Genomic DNA, 18,983 nt, shown 5'->3' on the forward strand with positions numbered 1-18,983 from the left:
AGCGATTCATTTTGGCAGCAGAAGTCGATAAAACGACAGTGTGATGTCATCAAATCATCACTCTGTTGTGTACAAACATACTTTGGAATAATTTACTAATTTATTACTTTGATGCACAGAAATCACATGAAAAATGGTTTAAAGTCGTGGAAATCCATAATGTGTGGGAACCCAAACATTTCTGAAAGACCTTTGACTGTGACTCTGTCCAATCAAAGATGTCCAACTGTGTGTCTTCCAGCTCTCTGCCAGCCGATTGGCCGCCTCCAACATGCTCCACCCCCTGCTCTTCCTGTCTGCTCTCATCGGGCTGGCAGGTAAGCACACGCACGGCAGCCATTTTGAAACTCCACCCACAAGACGAGTTGAGGGAGTTCAGTCGAAGCAACATGAAAGAAGAGCAAACGATCTGAGAACGAAGAGCAGAATGACTTTAAGTCCGTCAGTAACTGTAAGAGCTGATCATCTGCCAGATGTGCAGAAATGTTGCTGTTTCTCAGAAGAAGCAGGAACTGATGAGGAGATAAGAAGAGTTTTGATAAACAAACAAACAAATGCTGTTTTATTCCTTCATGAAGTCGACATTTGAATCCTTCTCTGCTGTCCAACCAGCTCACAGACAGTTCTGACCTCTCATGTGTCTCCATCGTCTTCAGGTGCTGAGCAGTTCAATGGTTCTTCAGTGGTCAACATCAGCGATTGTCCCATCACGTTTTATGGAAAGCAGTACGAAGAACTCTATGTGAGTAGGATGAAGCCTGATGCTTGAGAATATCTTTGTTTGCTTCCCTCTGCTGTCACTGTTGGTGCTTACTGTCCAGCTGTGGTAGAGATGATGTGTGCAGACTGAGGGAACGTCACCAGTCGATGGACAGGCTCGCTGGAGACGAGCCAGGTCTGTGCAGAATCCATCAGAGGCGATCGCAGCACAATGCAGCCGAACAGATTTCTGTCTGACTTGATCCCGAATCGCTCTGACGTCGTCTGACTCTAAAACCTCAGGGCATGATGGGAAACGCCTGACTCTCCCTAATCTAAGAGCTGATTGGTTTGGATGTTGGATCAGGAACATGACGTTTCATAGAAACTGTTCATTTTGTGTTGGAGAGATTCTGCCTGTATCAGTCAGATTTTGTCCTATGAAGGTTTATTCTGTTAACAGACTAAATGTTGTTTGCTCCATTGATCCATCAGTCAGATCAATAATGACAACCGTCGTCCTCTCATCGTGTCTTTTCATCTTCTGAATGTCTTTCGTTTGAGAGCGAACTGAATGAAACCTCTGCAGCTCTCTGAGTCAAAGTTCACTTTTGTACAAAAGTTATTGGTATTTTATTTGTTGTCTCTCTGATTTTCACAGGTGAGCTACGAGAATGAAACATTAGTCGTCTGTTTCGACGACTATTACAACGTCTTTCAGCCTGCACAGGACTGTATTCTGGGGCCTCCAGTCGACACAGAGAGTGCTAATATTTCCATAAGTCAAACGATTTCCAATGAAAATCTTGGACTAGTAACAACCATGCTGAACGACTTTGAATGTGACATACAGATGTCAGAGTACAGTGATGTTAACGTGAGTGTTCCTCAGTGTCATGACTACATACATTTGACCAGTGTTAATGTTCACTCAACACAACTTAATTTTTAGGTATATGAAGGTTTTGACATGAAAACCTTTTGAAAAAGCTTTTGAAGGAAACTTCCTAACAGTGTCTGTATCTCCTCTGTTGACTCTTTGCAGAGTACTTTCGCTCTAGCTAACTTTGGGACACAAGCAGCGCTGTTTTTCTACTATGGGGACACTGGTTCATTCGTGAGTATATGAAATACATACCTGCATACATATCAATATACTGACAGAACAATGTAAGGCTGCAGATGATTGATAAACAGTTACAGACTGTGTAGTTTTATGTGTGTGTGATGTCTGTTGGCATAAAGAACTGAATTACTTGTTGTGTGTAGGATTTTGGGGGATCCTCTGGCAGAAATGTCACAATAATCATCATCATGTTTTCATCAGTGTATAATCACGTGAAAACAACAACAGACGTGTTCTTGTTAGCTGAGAATGAGCTCTTTATATCTCCAGAAGGAGCAGGTCCTCCTCCACGGAGTCCACCATGTTTCTACAGTAGCCCAGAATGGTCAAACCCAACACTGACTCTGGAGACGGACTTTGACATTTTTCACATTTCTCAGGGCCGTCGTAGGGGAGGGTGAGACAAGGGTGAGACGAGGGGTGTTCAGCTGGTTGCAGTCTGCAGCTTCACCACTAGATGTCACTAACTCCTGCACACTGGACCTTTAAAGCTGCTGTGGGATCAGAATATTTCTGACTCTGGCGACTCCTGGTGGTGGTATCAGGAAACACTTTTGCCACATTTCCACTAGCGCGGCTCGACTCGACTCTACTCTACCCGGTTGTTTTGTGTTTCCATTAGGGATAGTACCTGGTACCCGATACTATGTCTAGTACCTGCTCTGGCGAGGTTCCAAGCGAGTAGAAGCGATACTATATGTGTGACATCAACAGCCTGTCGGCCACTGATTGGCCGGAGCGTGTTGTCACTGGTCTGCGACGTTCAACACTGGAAAAACAATCCCGCCCCCTCCATTGTAACGCCGGGTGTTGTTCTGCCTTGCAGCCCAAAGCCTTTTCAGGGTTTCTTCTCTTGCTTTATGTGTGACAAAAAGCCACAAACCGAGCAGCAAATACAACATCGCCTCGATGTCCTCCATTGTTTGTCGGCTCGGCTACTTTGCGTCGCGTACAAATTGATGTCATAGCAGTTCCGCGCAGCCGTGGTATGACGACCCCGCCTACGTTGAGGAGGTACTATGAAGTACTCAATTGTAATGGAAACTCAACCAAACCAAGTAGAGTAGAACTGAGTCAAGTAGAACTGGAACTGTGTAATGGAAATGCGCCATTAGTCTGACAGCAGTGAAACTCCGTTCTGCCCCCTCCACCCTCCCAAACTGACCCAGTGACGCTGACAGGAGTGGGCTGAAGGCAACACAGAGACTGCACCACTTTCCATCAAGACTGTCTGATTTCCCAAAAAACACGACAGCAGAATCATTTCCAAGATGCTCCAATCACATTCGACATGTGGAGCGTCCTGTAACCATGAAATCACAACGTCCCCGATTGAGTCAGCCAGAGACATTTGTTGATTGTCGTCTCCCGTCTGTCTCTCTCCTCATTTCCTGTCACTTTCTACTGTTGGCTGTCTAAATAAAGACAAATATTGTCCCCAAAAGTACGTCAAACAAACCTGCACATGGAGTCAAGGTCACTTTTTACTCTTGTCAAAAACTGGACAAAACGTTTAGTTGAACAAATGGACGAAGACATTTTTCCACAGAGTTTGGTCTGTTTTTATGTTAACGTATGAATTCAGTCTTCTCTGTGACAGTAACACTGGTTGTGTTTGTTGCTGTGTAGGAGTTTGAAACTTTGGTCAATGGATCCACAGTCGATACGTTCAACTTCACAAGTGGGAATGGCACAGCAATACGTGCCGGTGGTGACATCAGTGGATGCAGACACTCAGGTTGGCAAGTCCACTGATTACAAATTAACAACTAAATTGTAATATTTTAATACTCCTGTTTTTGTTTTGCTTTGGGTCACAGTTTGGAAACTTGTCAGTGAACTTTGACTTTTTAACCTGATACAAACCTTTCTTCACCTTTCAGGTGTTGTGCATAAACCTGGAACAAACGCCTCTGAACCAGAGATCTGCTACAGTCAAATCTGTAATGACACTGCAGTCCTCATTATCACTGAGTGTGGCCCTCTGGATTATTGTCAGGATAACAGTATGTAAGTATATGTCCTACATATTTAGAAGAAAGAGCTGTGATGATATGAGACGAGGACTTCTTAAAGCTTCATTTACTCTTAGTTTCACTGAGGGCATCGCTCGCCTTTGCAGGTTCACCAGTAGAAAGCTTTTCATGTGAAGCAGCAGCAGCAGGAAATGTTGGGTTTTCATCAGCAGTAACTCAACAGAGCTCAAACACTGCTCTGATAGGAGCAAAGAGATGAGTTAACAGTGAGGCTGATATCGGTGAGACAAAAGCAAGAACCGGAACGTAGAAGTGAACCGAAACTTCAAAAACACAGAGATGTTATTTTGTTAATTTGTATATGTTAATGTTATGTTTATGTTAATTTCTGAGAGCTGAAACTGACAGACTTTGCAAATCAGTGTCTTCTCTCTGGTATCCAGCAACGTCCACACATCAATTTAGTGAGAGACCAGGATTTGGTTTGAGAGAGGAGACCGTCAGGTCGGCCCCAGTCGGCCCTGTTTCCAAGCTGGACCTCAACAGCAAGAGTCAGAGCAGTTATCGTCCACTGTGGGGCTGCAGTCGAAACTCTGCAGGCTATAGAACAACGCTGCCTGACCCCTAGTCAGTTTAAAAGCAGCTGACACTTTATCTGGATCAGGTCCAGGTTTAAACACAGCACAGTTTTCCTAAACTGTGATGTGGTTACTGAAATCAAATGTCCAGTGTGTTACTGGAGAACGTTCAATAACAGCAGTGAGACATTTCTCTGGAACTGAACCAAATGTTGATTTTACTGCCGAGTCCTTCAAGTCACTGCTGTTGGCTGATGTGAGCCAGGCCTGTGAAAACATGACAATCAAATATTACGTAGATAAATGTCTCAATGACGACATGAACACATGAAGACTTCACTCCTGTAGTTTGTTTGTTTGAGGGCCCCCTGGTGGTCGTGGCCCTCAGCAGCAGCTGCTGATGGTGTTTGCTGTTTCTGTCCTTCTGTGCCTCCATCAGCTGCATTCTTAACCCCATCTGCACTGTGAGCGGCCCCGCTGTCATTGGCTTTCAAAACCATCTGATCTCTGTTGAGGATCGGTGTGCATACACTCTGCTGTCGGGTTCATCAGTCTCTGGCCTCACTGTGGTGGGGTATTTCCGGGAACGCCGTCGTAGAGATATGAGCTTTTTGGACAGTGTGACACTGCAACTGGACCGAGACGATGATGTTCACCTGGAACAAGGGGGGATAGTTAAGGTAAGCTACCTACAGCCACCGTCATGTCAGTGTGGACTTTGATCCCAAATCCTCGTCTCATCCTCTGCTGTGTCAGCTCTCATCTTTCTTCTTGGTGACATGAGAAGCAGTTATTTTAATGCTGGTGAACTCGGTGGTTGCTGCAGTGAAAACAGCCTGTTTGTGTGTGTTTGTGATGATTGAACCTGTGTTTCCTCCACTTTGTCTCTCTGCTGTGATGCAGCTGGGAAACACAACGCAGACCATCAACGGCTCGACTGTGCTGTCAAACGGTGTGGATGTCTCTGAGGACCAAACTGGAGTCACTGCTGTGAAGACAATCGGCAGCTACACCATTTCTGTCTTCTTTGATGGCAACACCGCACAGATCCTCTTCACAGGTACAGAAACTGAAATCCGACCACTCACCACACGGGAGTAATGACACTCAACGCAACATTTGGGGCATCAGAAACATGAACCATGCTGTTATTTAGTGAGCTGCTGTTCATCCAGTTTGAACGTTGATACTAATCTGACCCATATCCTGTCCTCAACCTGTCCAGGACCTCCTGGAGAGGATCCAACTCTGGGGGGCTTGTGTGCAAACCCCAGCACAACTCTGAATAATGAGAGACTTCCTGGGGACAGCAAGTAAGGCCTCAATCACAACCCACTGAATACTGTCGATCACAGGATTCAATGTACTTGTTTCTTATTGAAATTCAGTCTCTGAACACATCTCAACTTATCTTGACTTTAAATGATCGGACGCCTCTTAAAAAGAAGAAAAGTTCCTTTGACTTGTGGACTGAAGCAAAGACACAAAGCTCGTGTGTCTGTAACACTCAGAAAGTGTGTTTGTGTGTATCTGAACAGTGAGAGCAGGTATCAGTCCTGACTTTGTGTTGTGTGTCGCCCCCTAGCTGTGAGGTGCTGTACAATGACACTGCTGACAGTTCGATCAACTGCACCGAGATGACTGAACAGTAAGCAGATGAAACAAACTCTTTGAACAAACTGTTTAATGTCATGTCATGTGAGGAGGGATGGAAGATAAACACACCTGAACTCACACCTGTAACACAGCACTGATTGGACGTCATCCTTCATCTCTCTTTCTGTCTCTTCACATCTGTGGAACAGCTGTAATCTCCTGAATGACACGTCCTTCACCACCTGTCACATCCGCAATGATCCAGCCCCCTACATAGACGCCTGCGTGGACACTTTGTGCAAATACCCTGCTGTGGACGGTCTCGACTGTCAGTTCCTGGATGCCTACGCCAGAGACTGCAGCCTGCACATCAACGACACAGTGGACAGCTGGAGGTCAACGGCCGTCTGCTGTAAGACTTCTCTCACTTCAGATCAATTCAGTGAAGCTTGATCAACATGTCGTCTTGAATAACAGAATCTAAATGTAAATGTCAGCTTGTTCAACTTTATTCAAAGTGAAATACTCAGAAGAAGAAATAAGAGTAAATCTGTGGATTGCAGAATATAAAAATCAAGGAGAAAGACAACAAACGTCTGACCTGAAAAAATCTTTGTCTCTAGTTTTTCAGTTCAACTTTCAGAGCCCAGTTTTCACAGCAGTTGTGGAGAATTGATTGATTGGTGTTGCAGTCCTTGTGTGTTTGACAGACTCAGCAGGTCATCTGCATTAGAAACAGTCAGTGTCTCCACTGAACTGTGTTTCTTTAGTGCTGCGTCATTATTGCAGTTTGTGTCATTATTCTTTACATGTGTCCCTCTCTGTCTCTCTTTCAGCCCCCCCTCAGCCACTCTGTCAGGGAAGGATCTGCAGTGATCATGAGTTCTGTGCAGAGACCATCGGTGGTGAAGTTGGCTGCTTCTGTCGGGCCATTTTTGCCTTCCCGTACAAATCCAATGACACAATGGGTACGACAGCTGCGACACGACAACATGACTGACAGAGTCCTGATCCTCAGAGGATGGAGGGTTTTCTCACAGGGACACTTGTTTCACACAGCTGAGCTGTTGTGGAGCTGATGAGAACTGACCTTCAGCACTCACTTTGACTGAATGTTTGTTATCAGGAGCACAGATGAGACTTCATTAACTCAGCTCTTCTTTCACCCTCGTGTCTTTTTCACTCTGATGGTATCAAACCACAAAAACTGGTAGTTTGCTTCTGAATGAAAGAACAGACAAAGGTCACCAAAGCAGGATTGAATGGTTTGACTTGTTTTTGTCCCTCATGTTGTAAGTGTCTGTCCGGTCTGTCCTCTCTGACATGGTCTTGTATTCGTCTCCCTCGTCTGTCCTGCTGGACGTTCAGGTGACCCGACGGTCTGCGAGGAGAACTCAGCTTCACTTACTCTGATCGGGTGTCTCCTGGAGGAGAGAGGTATCAACTACACAACCTTACACCTCAATGACCAGAACTGCACAGGTCAGATGGATGAGGAGGACCACATGGTGACCTTCAGCTTCAACAGCAACGACACCTGTGGGACGGAGGTCATGGTGGGTTCTCCGTCACGTCTTTACTCTCAACCAGCAGCCAAATGTCTTCCAGCACTCTGCTGAGCTTCTCCTGCTCTCCTCTACTTTGGGATCTTTCTGTGGGTTGGGCTTCAGCTCTGACCTCCTTGGTTTCTAGAGATGATGGTCATCCATGAAGCTTATTCTAGCCAGTCAACACCTCACAAATGTCACATTTTAAGGCTGAATGTAAAGAGTTGTGTTGAATTTGTGAGGAACTTGTGCCGTAACAACGTCTGAATCTCCATCACCCTGCAGTCCAACAACAGCCTGCTGATCTACATGAACACCATCACAGCCCTGAACAGCTCCTCTGACAACATCACTCGCCAGGACCGAGTCGACATTGACTTCTCCTGCTTCTACACTCAGCCAGATGTCAAGAATATGACCTTCAGAATCAAGGAAAGGTGAGTGGAGGCTGTTATCTCTGTGTTGTGAAGAGGTTTGTGAGTATAAGACAGCTGAAGTGTGTTTGTTCTCTGCAGCCCTGTGATTGAGCAGTTCACATCTGGAACTTGGAATTACACTCTGACCATGAAAGCCTACACCGATGCCAGACATACAGAAGCTGTGGACTCCAACACTGAAGTCCAGCTGAACCAGAAGATCTGGGTGGTGCTGGAGACTGATGGGCTGGATGACGGTCTGGTCGCCGTGGTGACGGACTCCTGCTGGGTAACCAACCAGGCTGGGAGTCTGAGATACAACCTGATCAAAGATGGGTGAGATGAACACAGAGGTGGTAGCTGCTCGCTGCTGTTCCAATGAATCAGAAGCAGGGACTCGTTAATAAGTGTGTTTTTGACTCCTGAAGACAAAGTGTGCTCTGATGTGATGAGTGTTTTCTCGTTTGTGAGCAGCTGTGCGAAAAGCGATGATGAGACGGTCAATGTGGTCGGAAACGGAGTGGGACTATCCAACTTCTTCTCCTTCAACATGTTCAAGTTCACTAGGAGCTCTGGTGACGTCGACCTGCACTGCAAACTCCACCTGTGCGCCACCCTGAACCAGACCTGCACCCCGGTACGCCTCCCAAACACACCACACACACACTGATGAAACCAGCTGCTCCTCCCTGGACAACAGTTAGAACAGGGTGTCTGCCGGCCTGCTGGTTAACACACGTACCGCAATCTGTGATGGCAGCGTCCCCGGGTCGATTCCAGCTCAGGACGTTCATTCCACGTCACTGCCCTTCTCTGGTTCCTCGTTTCCTGTCACCTGTATATTTTCCTCTTCAGAATAAATGCATAAAATGCCCCAAACAATCTTGATTAAAAGCAGTTAGAGGAGCAGTTTACAGATGTGTCAGACTGCTGCTGAGCTTCCATCACCTCCACCAGAGACCGTCTGCTTCCTGTTGCTTTGTTCACTCTTCTCGTCCTGACCTGCTTCACATGAACGCCCTCACTCTCAAACACTCTCTGCTGCCGTAGCCAAATCTGGATCATCCAGAAACAGTTGATGGCGGTTTTTTTTCAGTTGTTCTCCAGATATGACAGCTGCCATCAGCCAATCAGAGTGTCTGTCAGTCACTGTGTGTATTCAGACTTACATTTCTAAATACTTTCTCCCATTAAAATAAGAAACGTGAAGGCTTGACAGAGGAGTACTTTCTGCTCATTGTTCCAGTGTTAAACACTTAGATGTTCAAACTGAAGGACACAAAAGGTGAGATGTTTGCTCTCAGCAGCATCGCTCCACCATGAATGGATCAGTGTTGATCTTCCAAAGTCTGGATTTCATCTCTCTCTGTCTTGAACTTCCAGGACTGTGGCGGAGCTTCACGGAGACGCAGATCTGCCACGCTGCAATATGAAGATGAAGCCCCAGCCTTGATCACCATGGCCTGGACTAATTAGGTAAGACACGACTGTGCTGCTGACTGCTGACATCAGAGCAGCTGACCAATGAGGCGACAGCAGAGTCCTGCTGACCAGTGAAGGTGTGGTCGACCAAAACACATCAAGTCCAGCTCCAAAATCTCCTCTTTGTGTTGAAGCAGAGGTGATGTGAGGTGAAGTCCCACCTCTGATCAGGACCATCATCATCATCATCATCTGTGGTCACCACTGCTGTATGAGAGTCCAATAATAAGCAAAAGAGCCTCATTGTGGCTTCAGCCAGAGAGAACTAGATGCTGCGTCTCTATCTACTAAATCAACCATCAGACGAGCAAACAGAGTTCAACAGTTTCCTCTTTATCAGGCCTTTGTGGCAGGTCAGCAGTGGGCGGGTGGCGCTCTCTAGTGGTGAAAAACGTGGTCAGCATGTAAATGTGTTACTCAGAGATGCTCATGCTTTCAGATCAGTGGAGGAGGATGAAAGAGAGTAAGAAGGAAGAACCGTGACATGAGTGATGTTTGATGATCGATGCAGAAAGTAAGATGTGAGTGTGACAGGGAGGACAGGAGGGTTTTTCTGCTCGGCTTTCAGACTCATCACAAACAACACAATGAAGAGAGTTCAAGAGTCGAACATGCTGACTTCAATCAGGATGCAGGTTTGGAGAAAAGACATCACTCACACTTCGGTCTGCTTGTCTTCTCAGGTGGTTTCCACGGTGACTGGGACGACCAACGGGCTGTCCACCTTCACAGTGATTCCTGACTGTTGCTCGGTCCTGATCCAGAGCCCGGGCGAGTTCATCCTGCGCTCTTAGAACGACATCTCCTGACAGGATTAGCTCGGTCCTCACAGCAGATTTTCTACAACTAGAAAACATTCTTATTATTTCACCTTTTTCCACTGAAATAAGAAACACTATAAACACTTAATCAAGAACTATATGGTGAAGGGAGTGTGTGGGGAAGTTTGCTGTGAATTCTAATCATGTTATTCATTGTGTAGTATGTCTACTCTCCTACTAATCACAATAATCAGATGGTATCCAGGAACTCTAATGATGATTAATGATAAGTATAAGAACAGGTTCCATGTTGAACACACTTGTTAGAAAAGAGGCAGCGATGTGGACACCACAGCAGACCTTTAAACTGCTTTATATCCACTTCTGTTCTTTTTCTGGAGACAGCAGTTTCTGTCAGCTTGTGCCTGTAACATGATATCAGTTCATCACATCAGCTCACTTTGATCCATGGCTGAAAGAGAAGCTTTGCCACAACAAGAACACAAAACTTTTTTTAGAACTCAAAAATACACTATACCTCTAATTCAACTGGTCACCAACAATATATGACACAAATTAAATCCTCACAGAAGGACTTGAAATCAAATAAATGTCAAAAACTGCTGCCTTCATAACACTGAGATGTGGGTTGTGCTGTATCTTTGTTATGTTACTGTTATTTCAACCAAAAAAATAAATAAAAAGGTTTGTGGGAAGAAGTATGACTTTGGATCATTTTATTTCTTCATCATTTCTTAATAAAAATTAAGCTATTTCTTGGGTGAGGCTACACAGCTGTGTGTCAGATGTGGCAGTCAGCAGCACGGGGGTCCCCCAGGGAATGGTGCTGTCACCGTTCCTTTTCGCTCTCTACATCTTGAACTTCATGTACAACTCCATCCTCTGTCATCTGCAGAAATTCTCTGATGACAAAGCCATTGTTGGCTGTGTGTCAGAGGAGAATGAGCAAGAGTACAGGGGGGTCATCATGGACTTCGTGGATGGGAGTCAGCAGAACCACCTGATCCTAAACACCAGCAAGACCAGGTAGATGGTTATTGATTTCTGAAGGAAACCTTCCCCTCACATACCGGTGAACATCCAGGGCTCGGACATTGACATGGTGGACTCATTTAAATACCTGGGTGTTCACCTCAACAATAAACTGGGCTGGACAGAAAATACTAACGCCCTGTACAGGGAGGGCCAGAGTCGCCTACACCTGCTGAGGAGACTGAGGTCCTTTGGTGTGTGCAGGGCTCTACTACGGACTTTCTATGACACTGTGGTGTTTTATGCCATAGTGTGCTGGGGAGGGGGCAGCACGGACAGAGACAGAAAGAGACTGAACAAACTGGTTAAGAGAGCCAGCTCTGTCCTGGGCTGCCCACCGGACTCCATCGAGGAGGTGGCAGACAAAAGGATGTTAGCCAAGCTGACATCCATCATGGACAACTCCTCCCACCCCCTCCGTAGCTTATTCAGCATCCTCCTCTCTGACACCACCGTCAGAGACTCACACTCCATCCCCACAACGTCACTGGCCTTGATCAACTTTGCCACCTTTAATGCAGAAGGTTCTGCTCGCACCATGTGACAAAGTTGTCCACAGCAGCCCTGTACTGATCCTCATCACCCTTGCTGATACATCCAACTATCGCAGAGTTATCAGAAATCTTCTGAAGGTGGCAGGTCTCTGTGCAATAGTTGAAGTCTGTGGTGTAGAGTGAAGAGGAAGGGAGAGAGGACAGTCCCCTGCGGGGCCCCAGTGTTGCTGACCACTCTGTCGGACAAGCAGTGTTGCAGGCGCACATCTGCCAGTCAGGTAGTCCACAACCTATCTGAAACCTACCTGAACTCACTTTTCCCTGTACCACAAATTAAGTTAAAGTACCACAGTGTAATTTTTTTTTTTACCTTTTCACACTGTTAACTTTTGTTATTAATGCAGTGTTTCCCACAGGATTTTAGGAGACTGTGGTGGGAGGGTCTCTGACCCTTGGGGTTGGGTGTGTGTGCCTGATGTATCTCTTTAGGGAATTTTGAGACCACTGAATGTAATATAAATTGCTGTATATGAACATAACAGGTTGGTATCATCCTTAAGAACATACAAAGGCATATCAGGAATATTTCAAATTTAATCTTGAAAAAAAACAACCATGACACAAAGTCATTAATTCATTCACTCACTCATTCAATCAATTGTTCATTTGTTCATTCACTCACTCATTCATTCATTTAGAGCATACAAAACTTAACATCAATCATGTGAACAATCTTCACTGTCAAACAAAACGATGAACAAAGAACACTTGCTGTCCATAACCTTGGCACATGCATGCTGCACCAATAGTCAGCTAAGACTCAGGCAGCTTGACATTGAGTGTCACACTATTGTGACACTACTGACACACTCTGCACCCTGCCATGAACACTTAATTTTTCACAAATCGACAAATGATAAGTTAGAGCCAACTTGCTCCTCTTGTGCTAACCCCCCTTAATTTTAATTGACAGGTGGAAAGGAAGACGATTTGGTATTGAGGAGACGAATTTTGCATTTATTCACTGAAAAATAGCTTTATGTGAGACAAGCACATCGATCACAGCAACAGCCAACTTCCAACAGGCACCTAACAAGTTTTCTTTAGCGCATCATGACACCATGGAGTCTGTAAACACAAGCGGTAAAAGTGCACTGGCCATCTGAAATAATACTTTTAAGCCATAACCTCACCCCTCTTCACCGATCAGGCTGTGGCAGAGTCACTGACTCAGTGCTGTCGGATCCCTCTTTTCTTTATCTTTTCTTTTTTTTTTTTCTCACCGACAAGAGATATTAAATAATTAATTTCATGTTAATTTTTATTAACGGGCAGAGAGAGAGCACAAACGACAGAGGGATGAGAGAGAGAAATAGCGCGAGCGGGAGAGGGAGAAATAGCGGAAAAGTAGCTAGCTACCGGGAAATCAGCACCAGGGATAGCAGAAAGTTAGACTCTGTTTGGTATGTTACAAGTAGACTGGTGCAATGAGATCAGCAACATGGCCGCCACTGCTCCGTTATCGAACTTGATACCTGCCCAAAAGAGAAGTTACACTTACCTCACACAGTCTTGAAATGCCGTCCCGGCCTGCTGTCATGTATGGATGCGGTGTCGCCGGATCGCGCTAAATGCTGCAGACAGTAGGACCGTCTATGAACGCGACCTGTTGGCGCGTGCGTGTGTGTTCACGCGCGCTCTCGCTCGCGGGCTATAGAGTAGAGTAGGCTACAGCTGTGTAATCGGCTGACTGACGGATCTGGTTTTTTTTATTTATTTTTTTTAGGCGGGGAGGGGGGTGGAGGGGGGGGCAAACGAGACGGGCGGGCCGCCACAGTCTCCTTAATTGGTGGGAAACACTGTAATGGTTATTAAATAAAGCCAAAGAAAGTATGCATTTCAAAATTTATTAAGAAAACTACTCCTATTCATAACATGTTAAATGAATTAAAATGAAAAACACAAAACCGTCACTCTTTTAGGCTATTAATTAAATTAAACTTGGTCCCAAAGTACTTATAAAGGCAACAAAAATACCTTTATCAGATACAAAACACCTGCTATTAACACAGTGAAGTCTTTATGCTCAAATCCTCAATAACTCAAATATTCACTGTTTACACTCTATGTAGGCCCACAGAAAAATAAGACAAAAGCCGGCAGTCAATAAAAACCAAACCCAGCTGCAGGCCTCACCTTTCCAGCGTTTTGTCTCTGTCGCGGCTGTGTGTGTGTGCGTGTGTGTGTCTGTCTGTCTGCATGTGTGTATGCGCTCGCACCCGCGCTGTCTCTAACCCCCGCCCCTTCCCCTCCTGCTCATTGAGTACACACAGCAGGCAGCTACCACGCGTCATGTAGTTGACCAATCACGTGCGACTTGAACAGAAAAACAGTCGAGGGAAAAAAAAGCGGTTCCCGCTGCCAGCGACACACCGCTAACTCACTCACCCGCGGCTAACAAGCAGCTCAGCCGCCTGCTTACAGTAACTGCGGATGATGAACGAAGGTCCGGAACCGCCACACTCCTGGTGCTGGGAAATAAGAACGTCCACGCGCCGATGTGGAAAGTCCAAGGGCGATGGAGGAGGGAAGCGGCGGGTCTCCCTCTAGACAGTGAGGCAACTATGCTCACCCCCTCCCGCGGTGCATTGTCGGCAGCTCCGTGCTAGCACAGCAGTTGTACCTCTGGAACATCAGCACGCATGCTAACCGATAATAGCCGACTGAGTTACAGTTTGCTTTCAAACACAGTACATAAACACAGCCTGTAGCGGTTTACCATCTTGTTCACAAAAGGGTTAGGCTACTACCAAGTTTACTTTCTCTCACTTTTAGCTTAACTAGCTAATGGCAAGTCGCCACGCTAGAAGAAAAAATTCACACACGCCGCTGTCTCGGGAGGCCAGACAGCTCTGTCTATCACCACGTTACTCTCCCTGTCCTCTCCAGTTGTCCCACCTCCTGGCCAATCATAATTAAGGAAACATGACGTCTCTCTACACTGACCCATTAGAGGCAGGTAACAAAAGAACAAACAACATGATAGTGTGTCATGCCTCGTGTTGAGGGATGTGCGCTTCAGAGAAACTATACTTAAAGTGACATAGCCTGTTTTTGTTGAAATTAGGGTGTCTTCTTTTAACTATATATATTTTTAAACTGGTGGAGCTATTTAATAACAACTGTGGGATTTATTTAATATTAACTCTGGGATTAATCCTTGAGTCGAAGTCAAAGTCGGCTTTATTGTCAAATTTCTAACATTTTCTAAGCCAAATAAATAATTGAGAAATAATTTCTAGATTCAGTTAGAAAAGTGGAGCTGCTCTTCCAAATAATGTTTGTCTGAGCGAGTGAATGTTGTAGCATTTACAAAAATGACCCATCACATACACGGCAAGGTTTAGAGAGTGATGGAAAACCTGGAAAACTCATGACAAGTCCTGGAAATCCAAAAAGTGGCTCTGACTCTGTCCAATCAAAGATGTCCAACTGTGTCTCTTCCAGCTCTCTGTCAGCTGATTGGCCGCCTCCAACGTCCTCCGCCCCCTGCTCTTCCTGTCTGCTCTCATTGGGCTGGCAGGTAAGCACATGCACGGCAGCCATTTTGAAACTCCACCCACAAGAAGAGCAAACGATCTGAGAACGAAGAGCAGAATGACTTTAAGTCCGTCAGTAACTGTAAGAGCTGATCATCTGCCAGATGTGCAGAAATGTTGCTGACATCTTTGTTTCTAAGAAGAAGCAGGAACTGATGAGGAGATAAGAAGAGTTTTGATAAACAAACAAACAAACAAACGCTGTTTTATTCCTTCATGAAGTCGACATTTGAATCCTTCTCTGCTGTCCAACCAGCTCACAGACAGTTCTGACCTCTCATGTGTCTCCATCGTCTTCAGGTGCTGAGCAGTTCAATGGTTCTTCAGTGGTCAACATCAGCGATTGTCCCATCACGTTTTATGGAAAGCAGTACGAAGAACTCTATGTGAGTAGGATGAAGCCTGATGCTCGAGAATATCTTTGTTTGCTTCCCTCTGCTGTCACTGTTGGTGCTTACTGTCCAGCTGTGGTAGAGATGATGTGTGCAGACTGAGGGAACGTCACCAGTCGATGGACAGGCTCGCTGGAGACGAGGCAGGTCTGTGCAGAATCCATCAACAACGCAGCCGCCCAGATTTCTGTCCCACTTGATCCCGACTGTAAAACCTCAGGGCATGATGGGAAACGCCTGAGTCTCCTCCTGGTCTGGCGGAGAGGAACGACATTCCGGGATGGGATAAATGTGGAGAAAATCATTTCACTTGCATGGTGTGTACAGTTCCCTCCCTGTAACTCTGTGTGCTGTGATAAGTAAAGATGGCTCCTTCTTCTTCTTCTTCTCTCATCGTGTCTTTTCATCTTCTGAATGTCTTTCGTTTGAGAGCGAACTGAATGAAACCTCTGCAGCTCTCTGAGTCAAAGTTCACTTTTGTTCAAAAGTTACTGGTATTTTATTTGTTGTCTCTCTGATTTTCACAGGTGAGCTACGAGAATGAAACGTTAGTCGTCTGTTTCGACGACTATTACAACGTTTCTCAGCCTGCACAGGACTGTATTCTGGGGCTTCCAGCCGACAGAGAGAGTGCTGATACTGACACGTTTGATCCAGAAAGCTATTATGAAAATCTTTACCGCGGCTCAGCAACAACCATGCTGAACGACCTTGAATGTGACATAGATCACTGAATACAGTGATGTATCTGTGAGTGTTCCTCAGTGTCATGACTACATACATTTGACCAGTGTTAATGTTCACTCAACACAACTTAATTTTTAGGTATATGAAGGTTTTGACATGAAAACCTTTTGAAAAAGCTTTTGAAGGAAACTTCCTAACAGTGTCTGTATCTCCTCTGTTGACTCTTTGCAGACTGTAGCCATTCTAGCTAACTTTGGGACACAAGCAATGATGCTTTTCTCCTTGGGCACAGTTTACTCGTGAGTATATGAAATACATTCATACCTGCATACATATCAATATACTGACAGAACGATGTAAGGCTGCAGATGATTGATAAACAGTTGCAGACTGTGTAGGAGCCAAATATGTGTTTAATTTGTCATGAGGTTTATGTGTGCTATTCACTGTTGTGAGCACTGGTGTCGCTGTAAGTGAAATGATTACTGGGAAGCTGAGTGTTTGGTCTATTGTTAAAGGAAGAAATGGTTGTTGTTCATGTTGAGCACATTAAAGCAATAAAAAAATTGTTATGCTGCAACGATGGCTGCCTGAAGATTCTTGGAGGAAGCAACACAGTTACAGTAATCAACCAAGTGAAGCGTGTCAACCAGGTCACACCAGGGTAAGACATCTCAGTGGCTAGTAATAGACTAGCTCCTTTAATAGGCTGTGTAGTTTTATGTTTTGACGTCTGTGTCCATTGTGTTTTCCTGCTAATAGGTCCCACACAGAGCCACCTGCAGCTGTTAGCTATATTTATATATACACACACATACATACATAGGTATACATGTATAACAGCTTCTGATTCAGTGTGTTCAAACTGTCGTTACTCAAAGCCAGCATCACTTATGAGGATTCTGACAGCTGAGCATAAAGGTTCAGAGAGGCACCTGTCAAAAGACATCAAGACCATGCCTGGACTCCGCATGGTTCAGCAACAGCTTTCAGAATCAGGAATCAGAAAAAGCTTTATTGCCAACTACGATTTTACTCACACAAGGAATTTGTTTTGGTGATGTTGGTGCACGACAAATCTTCTAAAAATAAACTATTAAAAAGTCAAAAATATAACAATACCTCCCAACACCTGTTTTGTTGTTGTTTGTCCTAATCCCCCCCCCCCCCCCCCCCCCACACACACACAGGAGGCTAGTTTGGGATTTTGCTTTTTTTGCCTCTTCCTCCCTCTTGTTCTCCTTTTTTCTTATCTAAGTAAACGGGGCGCTGATCGCTGGATTGTGCAGACCCACAGTTATGTGTCATTGTTCTTTTCATGTTTCTTGGACGGGATGTAACTGAAATGAAATTTCCCCTCCGGGGGACTAAAAAAGGCTTTCTGATTCTGATTCTGATAAATATATACACAGTCTGTTTTTTCCAGAGTAAAAAGATCAGTACAGCTGGCAGTGAAACAGTAAAGTAACAGGAACCAAGCTGAGCGTTAATGTAACGCACAGAGTTATGGCAGAGTCAATGACAAGTAGGGTCAGAGGTGGAGCGTGAGGAGTGTCGGGGGGGTTCCAGGCCTTGTTAATAAGGCTGACAGCAGATGAGAAAAAACTGTTCTTGTGGCGTGAGGTTTTGGTCCTGATGGACCGCAGCCTCCTGCCAGAGGGGAGTGTCTCAAAGAGTTTATGTCCGGGGTGGGAGGGGTCAGCCACAGTCTTACCTGCACGCCTCAGGGTCCTGGAGGTGTACAGGTCCTGAAGAGACGGGAGATTGCAGCCGATCACCTTCTCTGCAGACCGAAGGACACGCTGCAGTCTGCCATTGTCCTCGGCGGTGGCAGCAGCGTACCAGATGGTGATGGAGGAGCTGAGGATGGACTCAATGATGGCTGTGTAGAAGTGCACCATCATTGTCTTTCGCAAACTGAATTTCTTCAGTTGCCGTAGGAAGTACATCCTCTGCTGTGCTTTCTTGATGAGGGAGCTGATGTTCGGCTCCCACTTGAGGTCCTGGGAGATGATGGTTCCCAGGAAGCAGAAAGACTCCACAGTGTCAATAGTGGAGTCACAGAGGGTGATGGAGGCAGGTGATGCTGAGTGCTTCCTGAGGTCCACAACCATCTCCACTGTCTTTAGAGCGTTGAGCTCTAGGTTGTTCTGGTTGCACCAGGTCACCAGATGGTCAACCTCCCACCTGTAGGTGGACTCGTCGCCATCACAGGTGAGTCCGATGAGGGTGGTGTCGTCCGCAAACTTCAGGAGCTTGACAGACTGATGACTGGAGGTGCAGCTGTTGGTGTACAGGGAGAAGAGCAGAGGAGGAAGCAGCCCTGAGGGGATCCGGTGCTGATGGTCTTAGCGTTGGAGTGTTTTCCAGCTTCACACACTGTTTCCTGTCAGACAGGAAGTCTGTGTGCACTCACGGGGTGAATAAAAGGGCTTACAGTTTATGATGAAAGATTCCAGGTCAGGAGATCAGTGCTGCTGGATCGCTGTCACGTTGTTGCACCAACCACTGTTGATGTAGAAACAGATTCCTCCACCTTTAGTTTTGCCGGAAAGTTCCATGTCTCTGTCCACACGG

General features: G+C 45.6%; 1 protein-coding gene across 1 annotated transcript; it reads left to right on the forward strand.

The window, feature by feature from the left end:
- The first annotated feature begins 271 nt into the window (after nt 1-271).
- Nucleotides 272-10,214, forward strand: LOC139351705 (alpha-tectorin-like). Its single transcript, XM_070993710.1, has 16 exons — nt 272-317; nt 657-742; nt 1,361-1,576; nt 3,455-3,563; nt 3,709-3,835; nt 4,819-5,059; nt 5,283-5,439; nt 5,605-5,692; nt 5,965-6,027; nt 6,185-6,387; nt 6,812-6,943; nt 7,344-7,531; nt 7,808-7,959; nt 8,038-8,274; nt 8,413-8,575; nt 10,104-10,214. Exons 1-16 carry the CDS (start codon nt 272-274, stop codon nt 10,212-10,214), a joined length of 2,319 nt encoding a protein of 772 aa, XP_070849811.1.
- Nucleotides 10,215-18,983: the final 8,769 nt, after the last annotated feature.

The sequence above is a fragment of the Chaetodon trifascialis genome, chromosome 23, assembly GCF_039877785.1.
Source record: "Chaetodon trifascialis isolate fChaTrf1 chromosome 23, fChaTrf1.hap1, whole genome shotgun sequence".
NCBI classification, from domain to species: Eukaryota; Metazoa; Chordata; class Actinopteri; order Chaetodontiformes; family Chaetodontidae; genus Chaetodon; species Chaetodon trifascialis.

Bases quoted from the DNA above. Each gene is read 5' to 3' on its own strand.
- LOC139351705 (XM_070993710.1), top strand. From the start codon at position 272: ATGCTCCACCCCCTGCTCTTCCTGTCTGCTCTCATCGGGCTGGCAG. The intron at 318-656 runs GTAAGCACACGC...CATCGTCTTCAG, and splicing joins TGCTCTCATCGGGCTGGCAG to GTGCTGAGCAGTTCAATGGT. The intron at 5,440-5,604 runs GTACAGAAACTG...CAACCTGTCCAG, and splicing joins CGCACAGATCCTCTTCACAG to GACCTCCTGGAGAGGATCCA.